The following is a 15041-nucleotide window of genomic DNA, read 5'->3' as shown; positions in this document are numbered from 1 at the left end:
ATGAAACTAAAATGCTAACTGAGGAGTAAATAGGAATAATTGTATTTGTTCATTTTTAGTAAAAATTTTCCTCATGTCAGTAAAAGCCAGACACATTTCTTAAAAGTCCCAATTACCAAGGGAGGACGTAAACTGCTGAGACGGACAGGATGATTTGATCCACCAGGGACTGTCACCTGTTCAGGCCACACAATGCAAATCCATGAGCAGTTTTAAAGGAAATACTCAGATAAGATAAAATACTGAATTACAAATACAAACGAATAACGAATAACAAAAAACACGTAATGGAGTATAACACTTTTTTATTGTCAGACAGTGGAATGATGTATGACCTCAGCAGCTACCACCAACCAGCGACCGTTGACAATGCCATGACTGAGAATAAATAAAGGGAAAACCTATTAAAACAATGACAATAAAGCTACGGCCAAACTGTAATACAGAGACTTTGAAATGGAAAATGAACACAACAATGCTGGTGCACTGCTTTAAGTCTTCCCTTAGTGCCTGAATACAAAAACAATAGCACGTATTCGTCTCTTTGACACAGTAACACACCGGAGAGCTTCAGTCAACTTCACTGGCTCTGTTTGATTTTTGGCCTACAAATGGTCGTCTGTTCCTCTGGACCTGGAGCTGAAAACAAACGACAGAACAAAACTATTAGGATATAGAGCATACAGAACATCAGTAATTTAAGGTTGGGCCTCATGTCCTATTGTCACTCAATTATGTTTGATATGATTTCTAAAAACAGACTTTTGCATATATTTTACAGCTTTTTGATTTTTTCCCATTTCAATACAACATTTCCTTTCCCTATTTTCAAATGAGCATGGACATATAACATATCTTTGGCTGAGATATATTCATTTATTTTTTACCATTTGTGAGGGCTTTAAACCAATAACCTCTCTCTCTCTCTCCCCGTGTAAACTCAGAGTGTAAAAACAAAGTTTAAAACTTATTTTTCACAAACAGAAATCATGTACCATTTAGAGAGGGGAGTTAAAAAAAATGATCACAAGTGGTCACATGAGACATTCTAACGTCAGGCGTGAGCAACCAAACGTGAATGGATCTCTCAGAAAGGATGTTAATATCAGGTCTGAACAGGGCCCAGAACAGAGACGATGCTGGGTGATGATGATGCTTTTACTTGTACCTTCGATCCCTCCAGAATATGTGGGTCTTTCTCAAGCGCATTGTTCAGTCCCTCCTCTGACGAGAATCCAACCCAGCAGAAGCCTCTGTGGAAGCCCGTATCTTTATCCTGGTAACACACACAGTACACAGTCAAGCACAAGTGTAACAATTCCTTATTATCCATTATGAATCATCATAATGCTGTGTAAACTTACAAATGGTAGAAGGCACTTCTTCACTGAGCCAAACTGCCCAAAGTACTCTCTCATCTCCTCTGAAAAATGAGCACACATACATGTCTTGTGGTCGAACACAAATCCAGTTTCACTCAACTTCTCACTTCACAAATGTACCTGACTTCCCGACGCTCATGCACCGAGTTCCCAGGGTGTGAGAGATCATACCCAGCTAGCATGAATGTGGTGTACCACAACACAACCTACAGTTGTTCCAGCTTTGCATCAAGTTGCATTGCACGTGTGTAACACACACCACGAACTGACCATGGGGTTGAATCAACACCAGAACACTGACTGTTGAATTGCATGCCATCAGTTTGAGCTGGGGGTGGCGGACAAACCGGAAACGGGGTGCACAGTATTTTAAAGACAAACGACAGGAGGCCCTGTGATTGTAGAACATTACACATCACCCCCCCTCACATGCCGGAGCTGATGGCTGAAGACACACCGCAGCAGCACACAACAAAACGACACATGAACAGAGACGCTTCCATTAAATATGAGAGACAGATAGAACTGCTGCATGTACTCACTGCTGGCTACGGTCCATGGTATTTTAGACACGAAGACCTCGAAGACTTTCTTAGCTGGCGCCGCCATGTTGCGTCCTTGCAGTTCCGCTCTGACCTATGACGCGTTATCACGTGACACAAACTGGTACGTCACGCAACCACTGACTCTAAATAAAAAGTGTTATTATTATTATTATTATTATACTGTTTAGCTTGATTAACAAAACGTAGATGGCAGCCCCACGTTATTCAAGCGTCTTGTCTTTTTTTTTTTGTCCGACGAAGAAGACTCGCGTCGCCAGGCGAGTTACGTCATCATGGCCAAGATGGCAGCCTCCATGGTGGAGAGTGGAGAAGACGCATTTCGGAAAATATTCAAGTTTTACAAGAGAAGAAACCCTCCGCCAGATTTCAGCGACGTCATCGACTTCTCCAGAGGTGTACCTAGTGCCAAGGTGAGCGGAAGGTTACGAGAAGCACGTGTTTGACTCTGGGCGACAGGTTGTACACAGTAAAGTGTGTAGACACATGCCCAGTGGTGTTATATAACAGCAGTCGCTGCACGTTACTGCAGTTCTGTGAGTGTGTGTAACATGGAATCATCATGATGAAAGTGATCAGAGTTCAGAACCCAGCCAGTCTCACATGAAACATCCCCAGTTCATAACCAACCTGAAGGTGAACATCCCCTGTACTACACAAAGAATTATCTTATACATCTGTTCTGTGTTCACACAGATATCCTCTATTGAACTTTGGATTCAGCTAGATTCAGACGTCCTTACTTCATCATGTTGACATATTAGAGCCAGAGATTTTTTACTGAATGGAGTTTGGATATATCTCTGTTAATTAGAAAATACTGTCTACAGCCTTTTAAAAAGTATTTCACTATTTAGTAGTTATAACATGTCTATGACATCTTGTTGTAAGTAATGTGTGAACAAAGCCCTCATTAAAAAAAATTACACTAGAATGGCACTCAGAAGAGACAGCACCCTTAAATCCAGTTAAACTGCACTAAATTACATAAACGTACGAATATTATTTCCCTATGTTTGCGTCCGGGAATTATTCCCTGGGAAACTGTTGAAAATGTCACCATCTCTCAATGTTGAATTAAGTAAAACATTTGTGGATCTGCCCCAATACTTGATGAATTATACTGCAACCTTGCACAAAGCTTAATTTAAGAACACTTGTAAATGTTTGCATTTCAAAGAACTCTCTATTTAATCTTAATTGTTTGGGAATTTTACACAGTCTAAACTTAAAGGTCTAGTGTTTAGGATTGACATTAATGGAATAGAATACTAATAATTACCTTTTCATGTTTTATTTTACCTGAAGGCCACTATAGGAGGGTGAAGCGTGATGTATTCAGTTGGTTACAATATTCAAATTCACCACTAGATGTCAGTAGAACCTACACAATGAAACATTCATAGAGGGGAATGCAAAGTGTGGCTCTACTATATATTTATATTAGCCACTTACTTACAGACTTAACAGTTGATAACTGGATTGTGTGTGTGTGTGTGTGTGTGTGTGTGTGTGTGTGTGTGTGTGTGTGTGTGTGTGTGTGTGTGTGTGTGTGTGTGTGTGTGGTTGATTGACTGATTGATTTATAGGTAATTTCAGCTAAACTGGACCTTGCTGCAGTGAGTGATACGGAGGCTGCCAGGGTTGGATTACAGTCCGTCAGAGACTGGAGAGCTTTCAGCCTACAGGGCTACCCAGGTAAAAACAAATGGACTGACACAAGAAAGGGAGTTCTAGACATAAACCAAATGCCAAGAGAGTGACACACTCTCAGACTAAAACTAAATCCAGTGCTGGAGCAAAATACAGATGGATGAGGAATGAAAGGAAAAGATAACCAAGGTTGTCAGTTGGGGGATCTATGACCAGGGCCTGTACTACGAGGCCAAACCTGCTCTTATCGCGATAAATTCAGGATAAATTCCGGTTTTCCAGTCATACAAAGCTTGTTCACATCTTACCGGGGTAAATCACCATGGTAACTTATGCCAGCATTTTCTCTCTGTATTAGTTTTAATCCCCATCAATACTAACAAGCATTAAAAAGCATATCATCTGACCGCTCATATACAATGGTGATGCACATGCCAGTGTGAACAGGAAGCAGTTGGTTGTTAGTTTCTGGATTGTAGCAGATCGCTCGAATAATAGCTCGTCTCTTATTCATGTAAGCAGTTGTTTTAATGTAAAATGCAGAATTTATCCACAAAATCAGAAAGTGGTTGTGTGTGTCTACATCATCATTTTAGCGTCTCTTAAACACTGGAGTAGTGTGAGTGCCAGGTGTGTCTATAACACAGGTGAATAACTGTGGTTTAATGTTATCAAGCTTGTTTCACTTCCTGATTCTGTTCAATTACTCTGATATTGTATGATGTTTAGGGTTCATCTTCATCTCCAACCCGTTCCTGCTGGGCTCCCAACCCTTCTGGGTACGACAGTGTTTGAAGACGTATCCTCAGAAACCCAATGTCTGCAACTTGGACATGCACATGTCTCCATCTGACACACAGGACATCTGGGGCAAGAGCATACATGGCCTCAGGTGAGACTGACCAGGGCCAGTTTAGCATTGTTTTGTCAAGCACAAGGAAACTGCTGGATGAGCAGTGCTCTCAGTTTATTTTAAAGCTTCAGCTCACCACAGATCTTCTTGTGTAGTAAGAACACAAGCATTTCCCAAATTGCTGACTCTTCTTTTCCTGTTTCGATCCATCACTGTGGTACAGCTGCCTCTACTTCATCATCAGGGTCTTTATCTGCTTATTCCACTGACCTTACCTCCCTCGCTGCAATGCAACGTGCAACCATGAAGCATGCAGAACCATTATTAGGCTTAGCTGCTAGTAGCACAACAATTGGCATTTGAGTTGGATTGTGGGTAATGCAGCCACCAGGCTTCGACAGGGAAGAAGTATTTGAAAGATGAATGTGTAGAATAGAGGACATTATACATCTTGTCCTGCTGTAACACAGACAGAGAGTGCAACACTTAATCAGTGCACAACTCTCGCTCATTTAGATTTAAGCTTTTTGATTGGTTTGCTTAGTGACAGTGTACCGGTTCTGATTTCCAGCAGCTTGCCTCTGTAAGTGTGCTCTGTTTGATTCCCTCCACAGCGGTCCTCCCTCTGGAAAGAGAGAATCGAAGACTCTACTGGAGCGGCTGCGCTGGGTCACTCTGGGATATCATTACAACTGGGATACTAAGGTTGGTGATACACTTTGCTTGTTCTCAGGCTATTTCCATCCATACCAACCAAGATACGAATAAACAGACAATGAAAGAAAAGACTTGTTGCAACATATCTCTTCACATCGCTTTGCTTGTGTAATGGACCACAGGTCTATTTTATTATTCCATTCACAGACTTACTCTGCCAACCACTACACTCCTTTCCCAGATGAGCTGCACTGGCTGTCCTTCCAAATAACAGCCGCCTGTGGGTTTCCAGGATTTAATGCAGAGGCTGGAATCCTCAACTACTACAGATCTGATTCCTGTCTGGGAATCCACGTGGATGAATCTGAACTGGATCACAGTCGACCACTGCTGTCATTCAGGTGAGAGGGGAGAAAAGTCCACTGAGAGAATAGAATTATTCTTCGCTTGTAGAGTTTTACAATCCTGATGCAGTTATTTGATTTGTTTTATTGCACAAGTAGCTCAGACTGCTGTTTGGTTAACCACAGAAAACATATCATCACCTCTTAACTTTGTTTTTTTAATAGTTTCGGGCAATCAGCCATCTTCCTCCTGGGAGGTACATGCAGACAGGACCCCCCCACTGCTATGTACATGCACAGTGGGGACGTGATGGTGATGTCTGGACAGAGCCGCCTCCTTTACCACGCTGTCCCACGCATCATCCCAGCACCTCAGGGACATACTGCTTTAGAGATGGAAGGCTGCAGCCTGGCCTCACCCCTGCAGGACAGCACTGTGCTGGAGCAGATGTCAGAGCAGGACTGGGCAGTGTGTTCCAGGTACATCCAGAGCTCCAGAGTGAATGTGACCGTCAGACAGGTGCTGGGGCCCGGACAGAGCTTCCCAGAAACACCGTCTCAACACCACAGGACTGATGCCGGCCAGACAGACGAGTACCATGAAGGATCAGTGGACGGAGAGCGGCCGAAGAGGAAGAGGAGTAGTAGCTGTGACTCTATTGATATTGGAGAGACATGAAACAGACCAAGGATTAATTTTACATTACAGGCCTTGGATAAAGTTAATGCTCATCGGCTGAGTTTGTCTAATAAGCAGCTTCCACAAGATCACATTTTGACAGAGACAATGTTACGCAGGAATATTTTGTTGTAACTGAGCGAGTGGCTAAGAAGCTGAAACCTCATTCAGGAGGAACATTTGGGAAGTGTGTAGCTGCTGTGGGGCCTGAAGAACCAGACAATGTAAAATTGTTCAAAAATGTAATTTTGTATCAAAAACCACTGAAAGATATTTTCTGAAACCAGCTTTGAGTAGCGTCATCATCTGACATCAGATGTCTAAATAAATACCGAAGATAATAAGTCAAAATACTATGGGGGGGGGGAGAAAAGTAAAATATGATTGGTAAATTAACTTAAATAAACTTGAATGTTGAAAATATAGCGTATATACCAGTATTGATAGAAATGTAAATTGTCATTTTATAGGTATTTATGCAGGGCGGACATATTTGGTGTCAATTCACCATATCCTACTGTGCATTTCTAAATATTGGTTTCACTTTTATTTAGTTGTTTGTTATTAAAGTCTTTCTCACAGTCAATGCACTTTATTGACTCGTCTCCTTCCCAGTCTTCTCAGATCATTTTCAAACTGAAAGTTTCAGCTGGTAAAAGACAATTTAGATTTCCTGCTCAGTCTCTTTGCCAGTTAATGTTGCAGTCTGGTCTTTAGACTAAATGTTTAAACAACTAGAGATTAGTTAAACGTTTTTGGTCTCCATTTTACAGGTTGGAACACTCTAGAGTGGGGTGGGAATCATATGAAAAGGTTTTAGCTATTCATTTTCAAACAAACTCATAATTGTATGGATGGACAGACTGTGTGTTGCTAACCTTGGTATCCCAGTCATAATTAGTCAATCTAAAGTGGCACGGCTTCTCCCTGGACAGATTTAAATTCTGTTCATGATTAAAAACCATTAAACATTCTTCAAACATTATGAGCCAGCATTCCTTTCTCCAAAACCACAGTGCTCATCCTAAGCATCAGATACACAGCATGTTTCTCCAAACCAGAGGACGACAGTATTGTTTCTTCTCTCAGAAAACAAGTGTCACATGTGTTAAATCTTCAGGTGTTACTTTACCTTGATTTATAAAAGTGACCCTGACCATATTTCCAGTAATGTATGCTATGTACCTTTCAGGACACACTAACATAATTAATGGTAGAACTGGGTAGTGCCTCCCTTTGCCATGAAAACAGTTCACAGTTCTTTGTGACATTGATTCAACGAGATGCTGGAAACCTTCCTCTGATATTCTGATCTATGTTGACTTGAACAAAAACTTTCTGCAGATATATCAGCTGCACACTGTGCTGCCATTCATGTTCTACTACATTCCATAGGTTTGACTGGGTTCACACCTTGATAGGACACTTTAGTTCACTGAACTCACATAGAGGCAGAGGATCAGTAGAAATCTTTATATACAGTCTATGGTAGAGACTTTATTTTACTGATAGACTTAGTTTTCCAAGTTGGTGGGGAATATGAGGAGACTTGCTCTTTACCAGAGGTGAGTGTGTGGCTCTTAAAAGAGCCTTTGTGTTGGAAGTTTCCAGCAGCTTCGCTTTACTTGGACTTGGCGGCCTTCTCGGTCTTCTTGGGCAACAGAACAGCCTGGATGTTGGGCAGCACGCCGCCCTGAGCGATGGTCACTCCGCCCAGGAGTTTGTTGAGCTCCTCGTCGTTGCGGACGGCCAGCTGCAGGTGGCGGGGGATGATACGGGTCTTCTTGTTGTCGCGGGCGGCGTTTCCAGCCAGCTCCAGGATCTCAGCGGTCAGGTACTCCAGCACAGCCGCCAGGTAGACGGGGGCGCCGGCACCGACGCGCTGAGCATAGTTGCCTTTACGCAGCAGCCTGTGAACACGACCGACGGGGAACTGGAGCCCAGCGCGGGACGAGCGGGTCTTTGCCTTCGCTCTGGCCTTTCCGCCTGTTTTGCCTCTTCCGGACATTTTCAATTTGTTTCCTGAAACACGTCAAGAGAAACTGCGGCAACCAGCTCGAACCCTCGTTTATATATCGGCGGATCGCGCGGGACTGTTCATGCCAGACCAACCAGAGAAGAAGACTCCAGCGGAGCAGGGGAGGTCGTTCTACACTTTTTTCTCCAATAAGCAGCGGGGACTCAGGCGGTGGGTCGCTCCTTTGGGCGGAGCTGAGTTCCAGGAGGAGCCTCTCACCAATCAGGACCCGGGGATCTGAAACTGCGTCACCATTTCGCGACAAGCTCCGTCGTTTAAAAGCAGAGTGTCGCTGCTTTACTTCACTTTTTTCTCGCGATCAGAGAAAGAAAACCTAAAATGGCAAGAACCAAGCAGACCGCTCGTAAATCCACCGGAGGCAAAGCCCCCAGGAAGCAGCTGGCCACCAAGGCTGCGCGTAAGAGCGCCCCGGCCACCGGCGGCGTGAAGAAGCCTCACCGTTACAGGCCCGGTACCGTGGCTCTGAGAGAGATCCGTCGCTACCAGAAATCTACGGAGCTGCTGATCCGCAAGCTGCCCTTCCAGCGCCTGGTCAGAGAAATCGCTCAGGATTTCAAGACCGACCTGCGCTTCCAGAGCTCCGCTGTCATGGCTCTGCAGGAGGCCAGCGAGGCTTACCTGGTCGGCCTGTTCGAGGACACCAACCTGTGCGCCATCCACGCCAAGAGGGTGACCATCATGCCCAAGGACATCCAGCTGGCCCGCCGCATCCGCGGAGAGAGAGCTTAAACTGCTACTGCTGCTGCTCCACTCACGATAACAACGGCTCTTTTAAGAGCCACTTCACTGCACTCAAGACAAAACTCCTCCGCTGCTCTCACTAGTTACTGACTGATCATAGCTCTAGAAGCTTTCATCACCAAATAGTCAAACAATATAAGTGATGTTGCTAATGATGGTCATAGTTAAACATTAATCAGTTATAAATATAATTAGAATGACAATAAACTCACTGTTTAAATCACATTCTTGATCTTGTTCTGACATTTGACATTATACATTTTTTTTTTTTTACCCCCAAAACCTTCTCTCAGTCCATTTTTTAAAAATTTATAATTACAGACCACACTGATTCTGGACAGACATTCTATTATTGTCTGTGTTGATCAGATAACACTGTAAGCGTCAATGATCAGCTCCTCTGACATTTCATCCACAGCCATGTGTCAGTACAATACAGGAACGTTATCAAAAGTTTACTCACACTGTTGATTCAATGATTCATGAAATGAAGGGTGGGGGGGGGGGGTGGGGTGTCTTTTAAACAGTGAAAGAGTAAAACAGCATAAGAGTGATTATTTATGTTTCACATAAGGAACAGAGGTCAGAAGGTGACGACACAGATAACAGATCTGCACCTGGAAGCATGAGCTATGTAACAAAATAATCCAATAAATATATAAATTGAAATCCATGTTTCTGAAACTCCTCCTCATGAATAACACACATCACTGATTCTTGATACTTGTGACAAAACACGTCCAGCAGTTCAAACTGCTTTTTGGTTTAAGAATGATATATTTTTTGTAGATGTTATGTACCATGTACTGTATATACTTTAATTGTCACGCTTATGACCTTCAACTTAATTTATCATTATATCAAATCTATGACACTAACTCACTTCCCACTGCATCTAAAACTGCAGGTCCACAGAGAAGGGTTCGATCATTCATGTGCATTAAAATGGATACAAATATGTAATGAAGGATTGGGGGGTGGGGGTTGGGGTCGACGTCACAGCACACCACTTGTGTTCTGCTGTAGAGACCTTGTGCACATGCACACAGCTTGTGTTTAGTAGCAAACTAACCTAGAGAGTAGTTCACTTCCTCCTCTGGCAGGTCTGTTCAGCAAAGTTGTAAAACATCCTTGTTTGAACAGTGTGCGTCAGTGACAATGTGAGTTATCATCAGTTATACCTGATGTTGTGTTTCATTATGACACTGGTTGTCAATATTCTACTTTGTTTAGAAACTTGTGTGATAATTAGCATGTTATTAGCTTCACCCAGGAGGTCCTGAGCTGAGTGAATGGTAAACAATTTGATTTCTAGTTATTCACATATTCTGTTTTATTAGTTCTCTCTGTAATCATTCTGTAGCAGTATAATGCTTGTTGCATTCGACACAGACTGGTTGTGATTGTTCTGGGAGCTGGTTGTTGCTTGTGTCCAGGGGCAGATGTGGCTGCTCTTGAATGTGTTGATCTGAGGCTCTGGGGGAGATGCATGTATCTTGCATTGTTCAGGAACAGGTGACCAGTCAACATTGTGTACCTGCAAACATTAACGTTTGGAACACCATGGCTTTCTTTAAAAACTCATACTCATCACACCCCCACCACAAGTCAGACAAGCACCTGGTGAAATTACAGACAGATTCTCAATAGTCGAAGCTTGTCATCAACACTTCCTCTCCTCTGGTCTTTCATCTGATATGACTTCAGAACCTACAGTTGATTCTTGTATTGTTACTGTTTAAATGAAACCTTAATATCTACCGTCCTACATCCAAAGTCCTGTGGGGGCGCTAGCGCACCAAAGAGTTTATTATCAGCGAAGATGGAGGCGGAAGTATACTCCTCTGTCTTCTACCACGTCCTCATGCAGCCTATGAATAGCTGTGATTCCCGCGGATCTCACTATTGACTAGCTCTCATCTGACTGAAGAGAAATGTCTGGACGAGGAAAGGGAGGAAAAGGTCTCGGTAAAGGAGGCGCAAAGCGTCACCGCAAAGTTCTCCGTGATAACATCCAGGGAATCACCAAGCCCGCCATCCGCCGCCTGGCTCGCCGTGGCGGAGTGAAGCGTATCTCCGGTCTGATCTACGAGGAGACCCGCGGCGTGTTGAAGGTTTTCCTGGAGAATGTCATCCGCGATGCTGTCACCTACACCGAGCACGCCAAGAGGAAGACCGTGACCGCCATGGACGTGGTGTATGCTCTGAAGAGACAGGGCCGCACTCTGTACGGCTTCGGTGGATAAACTCACTTTCAACAGCTCAACAACACAACGGCTCTTTTAAGAGCCACACACTGAGTCAATGAGAGCTCACATCCTCTGCTCAACACTCATCACTAGTTCTTCCAGAGAACAACAATCAATCAGTGTCTGATCACTGATGAAAACATGATCTTAATAATAATCAACCATATATGAACCATGTTACCAAGTGAATGAAACTTATTTTGTTTCAGTTTCTCTCTGTAGTGAGTTTCCATCCAACATGTATAAAAACCCAACATTCATATCTACATTTACATCTTAACTCTAATATGGATATTGAACCTTCACTATCTCAGATTGGTAAAGTATCATGTTCATATGTGACTGTCCAGAAAGAGGATGCAGACTGGACCACAGTCATAAGATGGGTGGTGGAGTGGAACTTGATTAATTTTGTTAAAACCCACAGACCCTGCTGTACTACGTGAAAGAAAATGTTTCCTTTTTCTTTCTTCTGAATCAAAAAAGTTTTTTTATTTAAACACCTGTATTCCTCCTTGACTTCATGGCTCCTTCCCAGCATTAACTTTTCTATAAGAACACTCTGCACTCACAATACTGGAGATATCAATGTCCTGACTTTAAATGTTTGAAATATCTAATGTTTTTTCTTCACTCATTTTAAGTTTTAAATGATTGAATCATCTAAATAAGCTTGTTGTTAACAAATGATCTGATCAACAGAACAAATAAATCCATTATCATTAGCAGACTCATCACAAAATATGTTTTCTTGACACAAACTTCCAGCAGTGGAAAAATATATCAATTTCAAGTTCATGTCTCTAATCATATATTTATTGTCATGTCCATTAACACTGAGTCAATCACTGAATTCACTCCTTGTGATCTGATTTGTGGAAAATTACTGCAACAAGAAAACATTCCTGTAAAGTTGCTATTTGAGTGTTGGTGCACATGTTGTTCGAGTCAGGACAGTTTGTCTCCATAGAGAAAGTGTGTGGCTCTTAAAAGAGCCGTTGGTTTGATGTCATGTCTCCAGAGTGGTTTACTTGGAGCTGGTGTACTTGGTCACGGCCTTGGTGCCCTCAGACACGGCGTGTTTAGCCAGCTCACCGGGCAGCAGCAGGCGGACGGCGGTCTGAATCTCCCTGGAGGTGATGGTGGAGCGCTTGTTGTAATGAGCCAGACGAGAGGCCTCACCGGCGATGCGCTCGAAGATGTCGCTCACGAAGGAGTTCATGATGCCCATGGCCTTGGAGGAGATCCCAGTGTCGGGGTGGACCTGCTTCAGCACCTTGTACACGTAGATGGCGTAGCTCTCCTTCCTGCTCTTTCTCCTCTTCTTTCCGCCCTTACCGGGGGCCTTCGTCACCGCTTTCTTGGAGCCCTTCTTGGGCGCGGACTTCGCTGGTTCAGGCATCGTCACGATATTACTCGATCAAATGAATGAAGTCCTCAGTGAACAGGCTGTATTTGAACACAGCACATGTAAAAGTTGCTGTGCTGTTCCCTCTCTGTGATTGGCTGAATGTTGATCGTCAGTGTAACAGCAGTGGGCGTGTCTCCATGTCCAGAGTCCATTATTCTGCTGCTGACAGAGGTTGAACTGTAGAGATGAACTGGAACATTTGGGGGGTTAAGAAATGCATGATGTCTGAAACTATATATGTTCTTATTATTGATGTTAGTATCACATTAGTATCATTTCAAACTATCTGAACTAAAGGGACCTGATAAACACACTGCTCTAAATATTAAGGGAACACTTGATCGTCACAGTAAAACACCAAGTCAGTTAAACTTCAGGTTTATTAATCTGTTCATTTAGATTGAACTGAATATAATTGTCTTCATTATAACAACCAGTCCAACCAAATGTTATTTTAGTTTCTTTTTTGCCCTGACGTTTTTTTTTATAATTTAATTGTGTAACCTTGTTTAGATACATGCTATACAAATTAAGTTGTTATGTTTGTGCATATTGGTGAAAAAAATCTAATCAAACCAAATTAAAAGGGAAAAATATGTTTCATGCAGTTGCTGGGTTTATATACCAATGATTAATAATGTAAGTCAGGGTCATTCATGTGTCTGTGGTAATTGACATCAATATTTCTAGTTTCGTTGTTTACATGTGTATGTTTACACATCCTGTTGTTCCTTCACATCAAGAGATTCAACTATCCTACATTGAACACTCACGTTACACTGAGATCATATTTCTGTACATTTTCAGATGTTGTTAAGATGGCGTCGCAGGTGGCAGCAGGTGAGGCTGGTGAACATCACATCCAGCACCTGGACCATCAGCATCAGTGTGCTCTTCCCACTTTTCTTCCCCCTCTACACCAGAGATGTCAAACTCAAGCATATTATATGTCTATCTTATCTTGGCCCGTCGGTGCACAATGTCAGGCTAGACGCACACAGAGCGAGTGCTCCTCTCCACTCACTCGCAGATTATTGGGCGATTTGATATTATTTTTCCAGCGTTGCAGAGATCCCAGTGCCTGCCCAATCAAGTTCAGTGTGTCTCTCAGGCAACTCTCTCTCTCTCTCTCTCTTTTTCCTTCTGTCTTTCTCTCTCCATCTCACTCTGGCCAGAGAGCCAGGTGGAGTGCACAGCCAGAGCCTGTGTGCTGCTGTCTGTACACCGTCAAGTTCCCCCACACGCTTTTCTCTGTGATGAAGATAAATAAAACCCACACAGGAGTCGTCTCCGTGATGCACACCTTCACTCCATCTTGAGGGTTTCCACAGCAAAGAATCTAACTCCAAACATTAATGAACTGGCAGTCTAGAACAGATGCCAAACATCTGGCTCTGGCACATGTAAATAAAAGAAGAATGTAGTCGACCTAAATATGTTTTCTTTTGCAATATATCCAATATCCTGTCTATCCTGTTTGATAAATGTTGACAGAAGAGATCTTTGTCCTGCTTTGTTGTTTATGTGTCTGTTTGTTGAGAGCAATGGTATGCTTACACAGTTAGTTATTACACATTCATTGTTTACACACTGTTGATTATTCCAATCTCCACATTAAACACACTCTTCCTTTGTTTCCATCAGTGATCAGACACTGATCGATTGTTGTTGTTCTCTGGAAGAACTAGTGATGAGTGTTGAGCAGAGGATGTGAGCTCTCATTGACTCAGTGTGTGGCTCTTAAAAGAGCCGTTGTGTTGTTGAGCTGTTGAAAGTGAGTTTATCCACCGAAGCCGTACAGAGTGCGGCCCTGTCTCTTCAGAGCATACACCACGTCCATGGCGGTCACGGTCTTCCTCTTGGCGTGCTCGGTGTAGGTGACAGCATCGCGGATGACATTCTCCAGGAAAACCTTCAACACGCCGCGGGTCTCCTCGTAGATCAGACCGGAGATACGCTTCACTCCGCCACGGCGAGCCAGGCGGCGGATGGCGGGCTTGGTGATTCCCTGGATGTTATCACGGAGAACTTTGCGGTGACGCTTTGCGCCTCCTTTACCGAGACCTTTTCCTCCCTTTCCTCGTCCAGACATTTCTCTTCAGTCAGATGAGAGCTAGTCAATAGTGTGATCCGCGGGAATCACAGTTATTCATAGCTAGCATGAGGACGTGGTAGAAGACAGAGGAGTACTACTTCCGCCTCCATCTTCGCTGATAATAAACTCTTTGGTGCGCTAGCGCCCCCACAGGACTTTGGATGTAGGACGGTAGATATTCAGGTTTCATTTAAACAGTAACAATACGAGAATCAGCTGTAGGTTCTGAAGTCATATCAGATGAAAGACCAGAGGAGAGGAAGTGTTGATGACAAGCTTCGACTATTGAGAATCTGTCTGTAATTTCACCAGGTGCTTGTCTGACTTGTGGTGGGGGTGTGATGAGTATGAGTTTTTAAAGAAAGCCATGGTGTTC

General features: G+C 43.2%; 5 protein-coding genes across 6 annotated transcripts; 2 read left to right on the top strand and 3 right to left on the bottom strand.

The window, feature by feature from the left end:
* Positions 1-288: 288 nt before the first annotated feature.
* slirp (SRA stem-loop interacting RNA binding protein) lies at positions 289-2079 on the bottom strand. 2 transcript variants are annotated; one of them, XM_020085269.2, is made up of 4 exons: positions 1925-2079; positions 1365-1423; positions 1169-1276; positions 289-639 (listed from the first exon to the last, which is right to left on the bottom strand). In XM_020085269.2, exons 1-4 carry the CDS (start codon positions 1989-1991, stop codon positions 571-573), a joined length of 303 nt encoding a protein of 100 aa, XP_019940828.1. In that variant the 5' UTR covers positions 1992-2079; the 3' UTR covers positions 289-570. The 2 variants fall into 2 exon arrangements, with proteins under 2 accessions (XP_019940828.1, XP_069392571.1); XM_069536470.1 differs by lacking the exon at positions 1925-2079 and adding an exon at positions 1503-1656.
* On the top strand, positions 2006-6717 carry alkbh1 (alkB homolog 1, histone H2A dioxygenase). Its single transcript, XM_069536454.1, has 7 exons — positions 2006-2048; positions 2192-2358; positions 3535-3643; positions 4328-4490; positions 5066-5156; positions 5316-5509; positions 5678-6717. Exons 1-7 carry the CDS (start codon positions 2021-2023, stop codon positions 6129-6131), a joined length of 1206 nt encoding a protein of 401 aa, XP_069392555.1. The 5' UTR covers positions 2006-2020; the 3' UTR covers positions 6132-6717.
* Positions 6718-7691: 974 nt separating this feature from the next.
* On the bottom strand, positions 7692-8149 carry LOC138412495 (histone H2A). The gene has a single exon (XM_069536465.1). It carries the CDS (start codon positions 8137-8139, stop codon positions 7753-7755), a length of 387 nt encoding a protein of 128 aa, XP_069392566.1. The 5' UTR covers positions 8140-8149; the 3' UTR covers positions 7692-7752.
* Positions 8150-8468: 319 nt separating this feature from the next.
* LOC138412489 (histone H3) lies at positions 8469-9000 on the top strand. Its single transcript, XM_069536459.1, has one exon. It carries the CDS (start codon positions 8488-8490, stop codon positions 8896-8898), a length of 411 nt encoding a protein of 136 aa, XP_069392560.1. The 5' UTR covers positions 8469-8487; the 3' UTR covers positions 8899-9000.
* Positions 9001-11953: 2953 nt separating this feature from the next.
* LOC138412289 (histone H2B) lies at positions 11954-12583 on the bottom strand. The gene has a single exon (XM_069535828.1). The coding sequence runs from the start codon at positions 12559-12561 to the stop codon at positions 12187-12189; it is 375 nt and encodes a 124-aa protein (XP_069391929.1). The 5' UTR covers positions 12562-12583; the 3' UTR covers positions 11954-12186.
* Between the last annotated feature and the right edge of the window lie 2458 nt (positions 12584-15041).

The sequence above is a fragment of the Paralichthys olivaceus genome, chromosome 12, assembly GCF_024713975.1.
Source record: "Paralichthys olivaceus isolate ysfri-2021 chromosome 12, ASM2471397v2, whole genome shotgun sequence".
Taxonomy (NCBI): domain Eukaryota; kingdom Metazoa; phylum Chordata; class Actinopteri; order Pleuronectiformes; family Paralichthyidae; genus Paralichthys; species Paralichthys olivaceus.
Note: the sequence above shows the minus strand (reverse complement) of the source record. Positions and strands in the feature narration are given on the sequence as shown.

What these genes read in the sequence shown, in the direction of transcription:
- alkbh1 (XM_069536454.1), top strand. Translation starts at nt 2,021, where the DNA reads ATGACGCGTTATCACGTGACACAAACTG. An exon ending in AAGAGCATACATGGCCTCAG is followed by an intron (nt 4,491 to 5,065) that starts GTGAGACTGACC and finishes TTCCCTCCACAG; the next exon opens with CGGTCCTCCCTCTGGAAAGA. An exon ending in CGACCACTGCTGTCATTCAG is followed by an intron (nt 5,510 to 5,677) that starts GTGAGAGGGGAG and finishes TTTTTTTAATAG; the next exon opens with TTTCGGGCAATCAGCCATCT.
- LOC138412289 (XM_069535828.1), bottom strand. Translation starts at nt 12,561, where the DNA reads ATGCCTGAACCAGCGAAGTCCGCGCCCAAGAAGGGCTCCAAGAAAGCG.
- LOC138412495 (XM_069536465.1), bottom strand. Translation starts at nt 8,139, where the DNA reads ATGTCCGGAAGAGGCAAAACAGGCGGAAAGGCCAGAGCGAAGGCAAAG.
- slirp (XM_020085269.2), bottom strand. Translation starts at nt 1,991, where the DNA reads ATGGCGGCGCCAGCTAAGAAAGTCTTCGAGGTCTTCGTGTCTAAAATA. An exon ending in AGAAGTGCCTTCTACCATTT is followed by an intron (nt 1,277 to 1,364) that starts GTAAGTTTACAC and finishes GTGTGTTACCAG; the next exon opens with GATAAAGATACGGGCTTCCA. An exon ending in ATATTCTGGAGGGATCGAAG is followed by an intron (nt 640 to 1,168) that starts GTACAAGTAAAA and finishes GTTTGTTTTCAG; the next exon opens with CTCCAGGTCCAGAGGAACAG.
- LOC138412489 (XM_069536459.1), top strand. Translation starts at nt 8,488, where the DNA reads ATGGCAAGAACCAAGCAGACCGCTCGTAAATCCACCGGAGGCAAAGCC.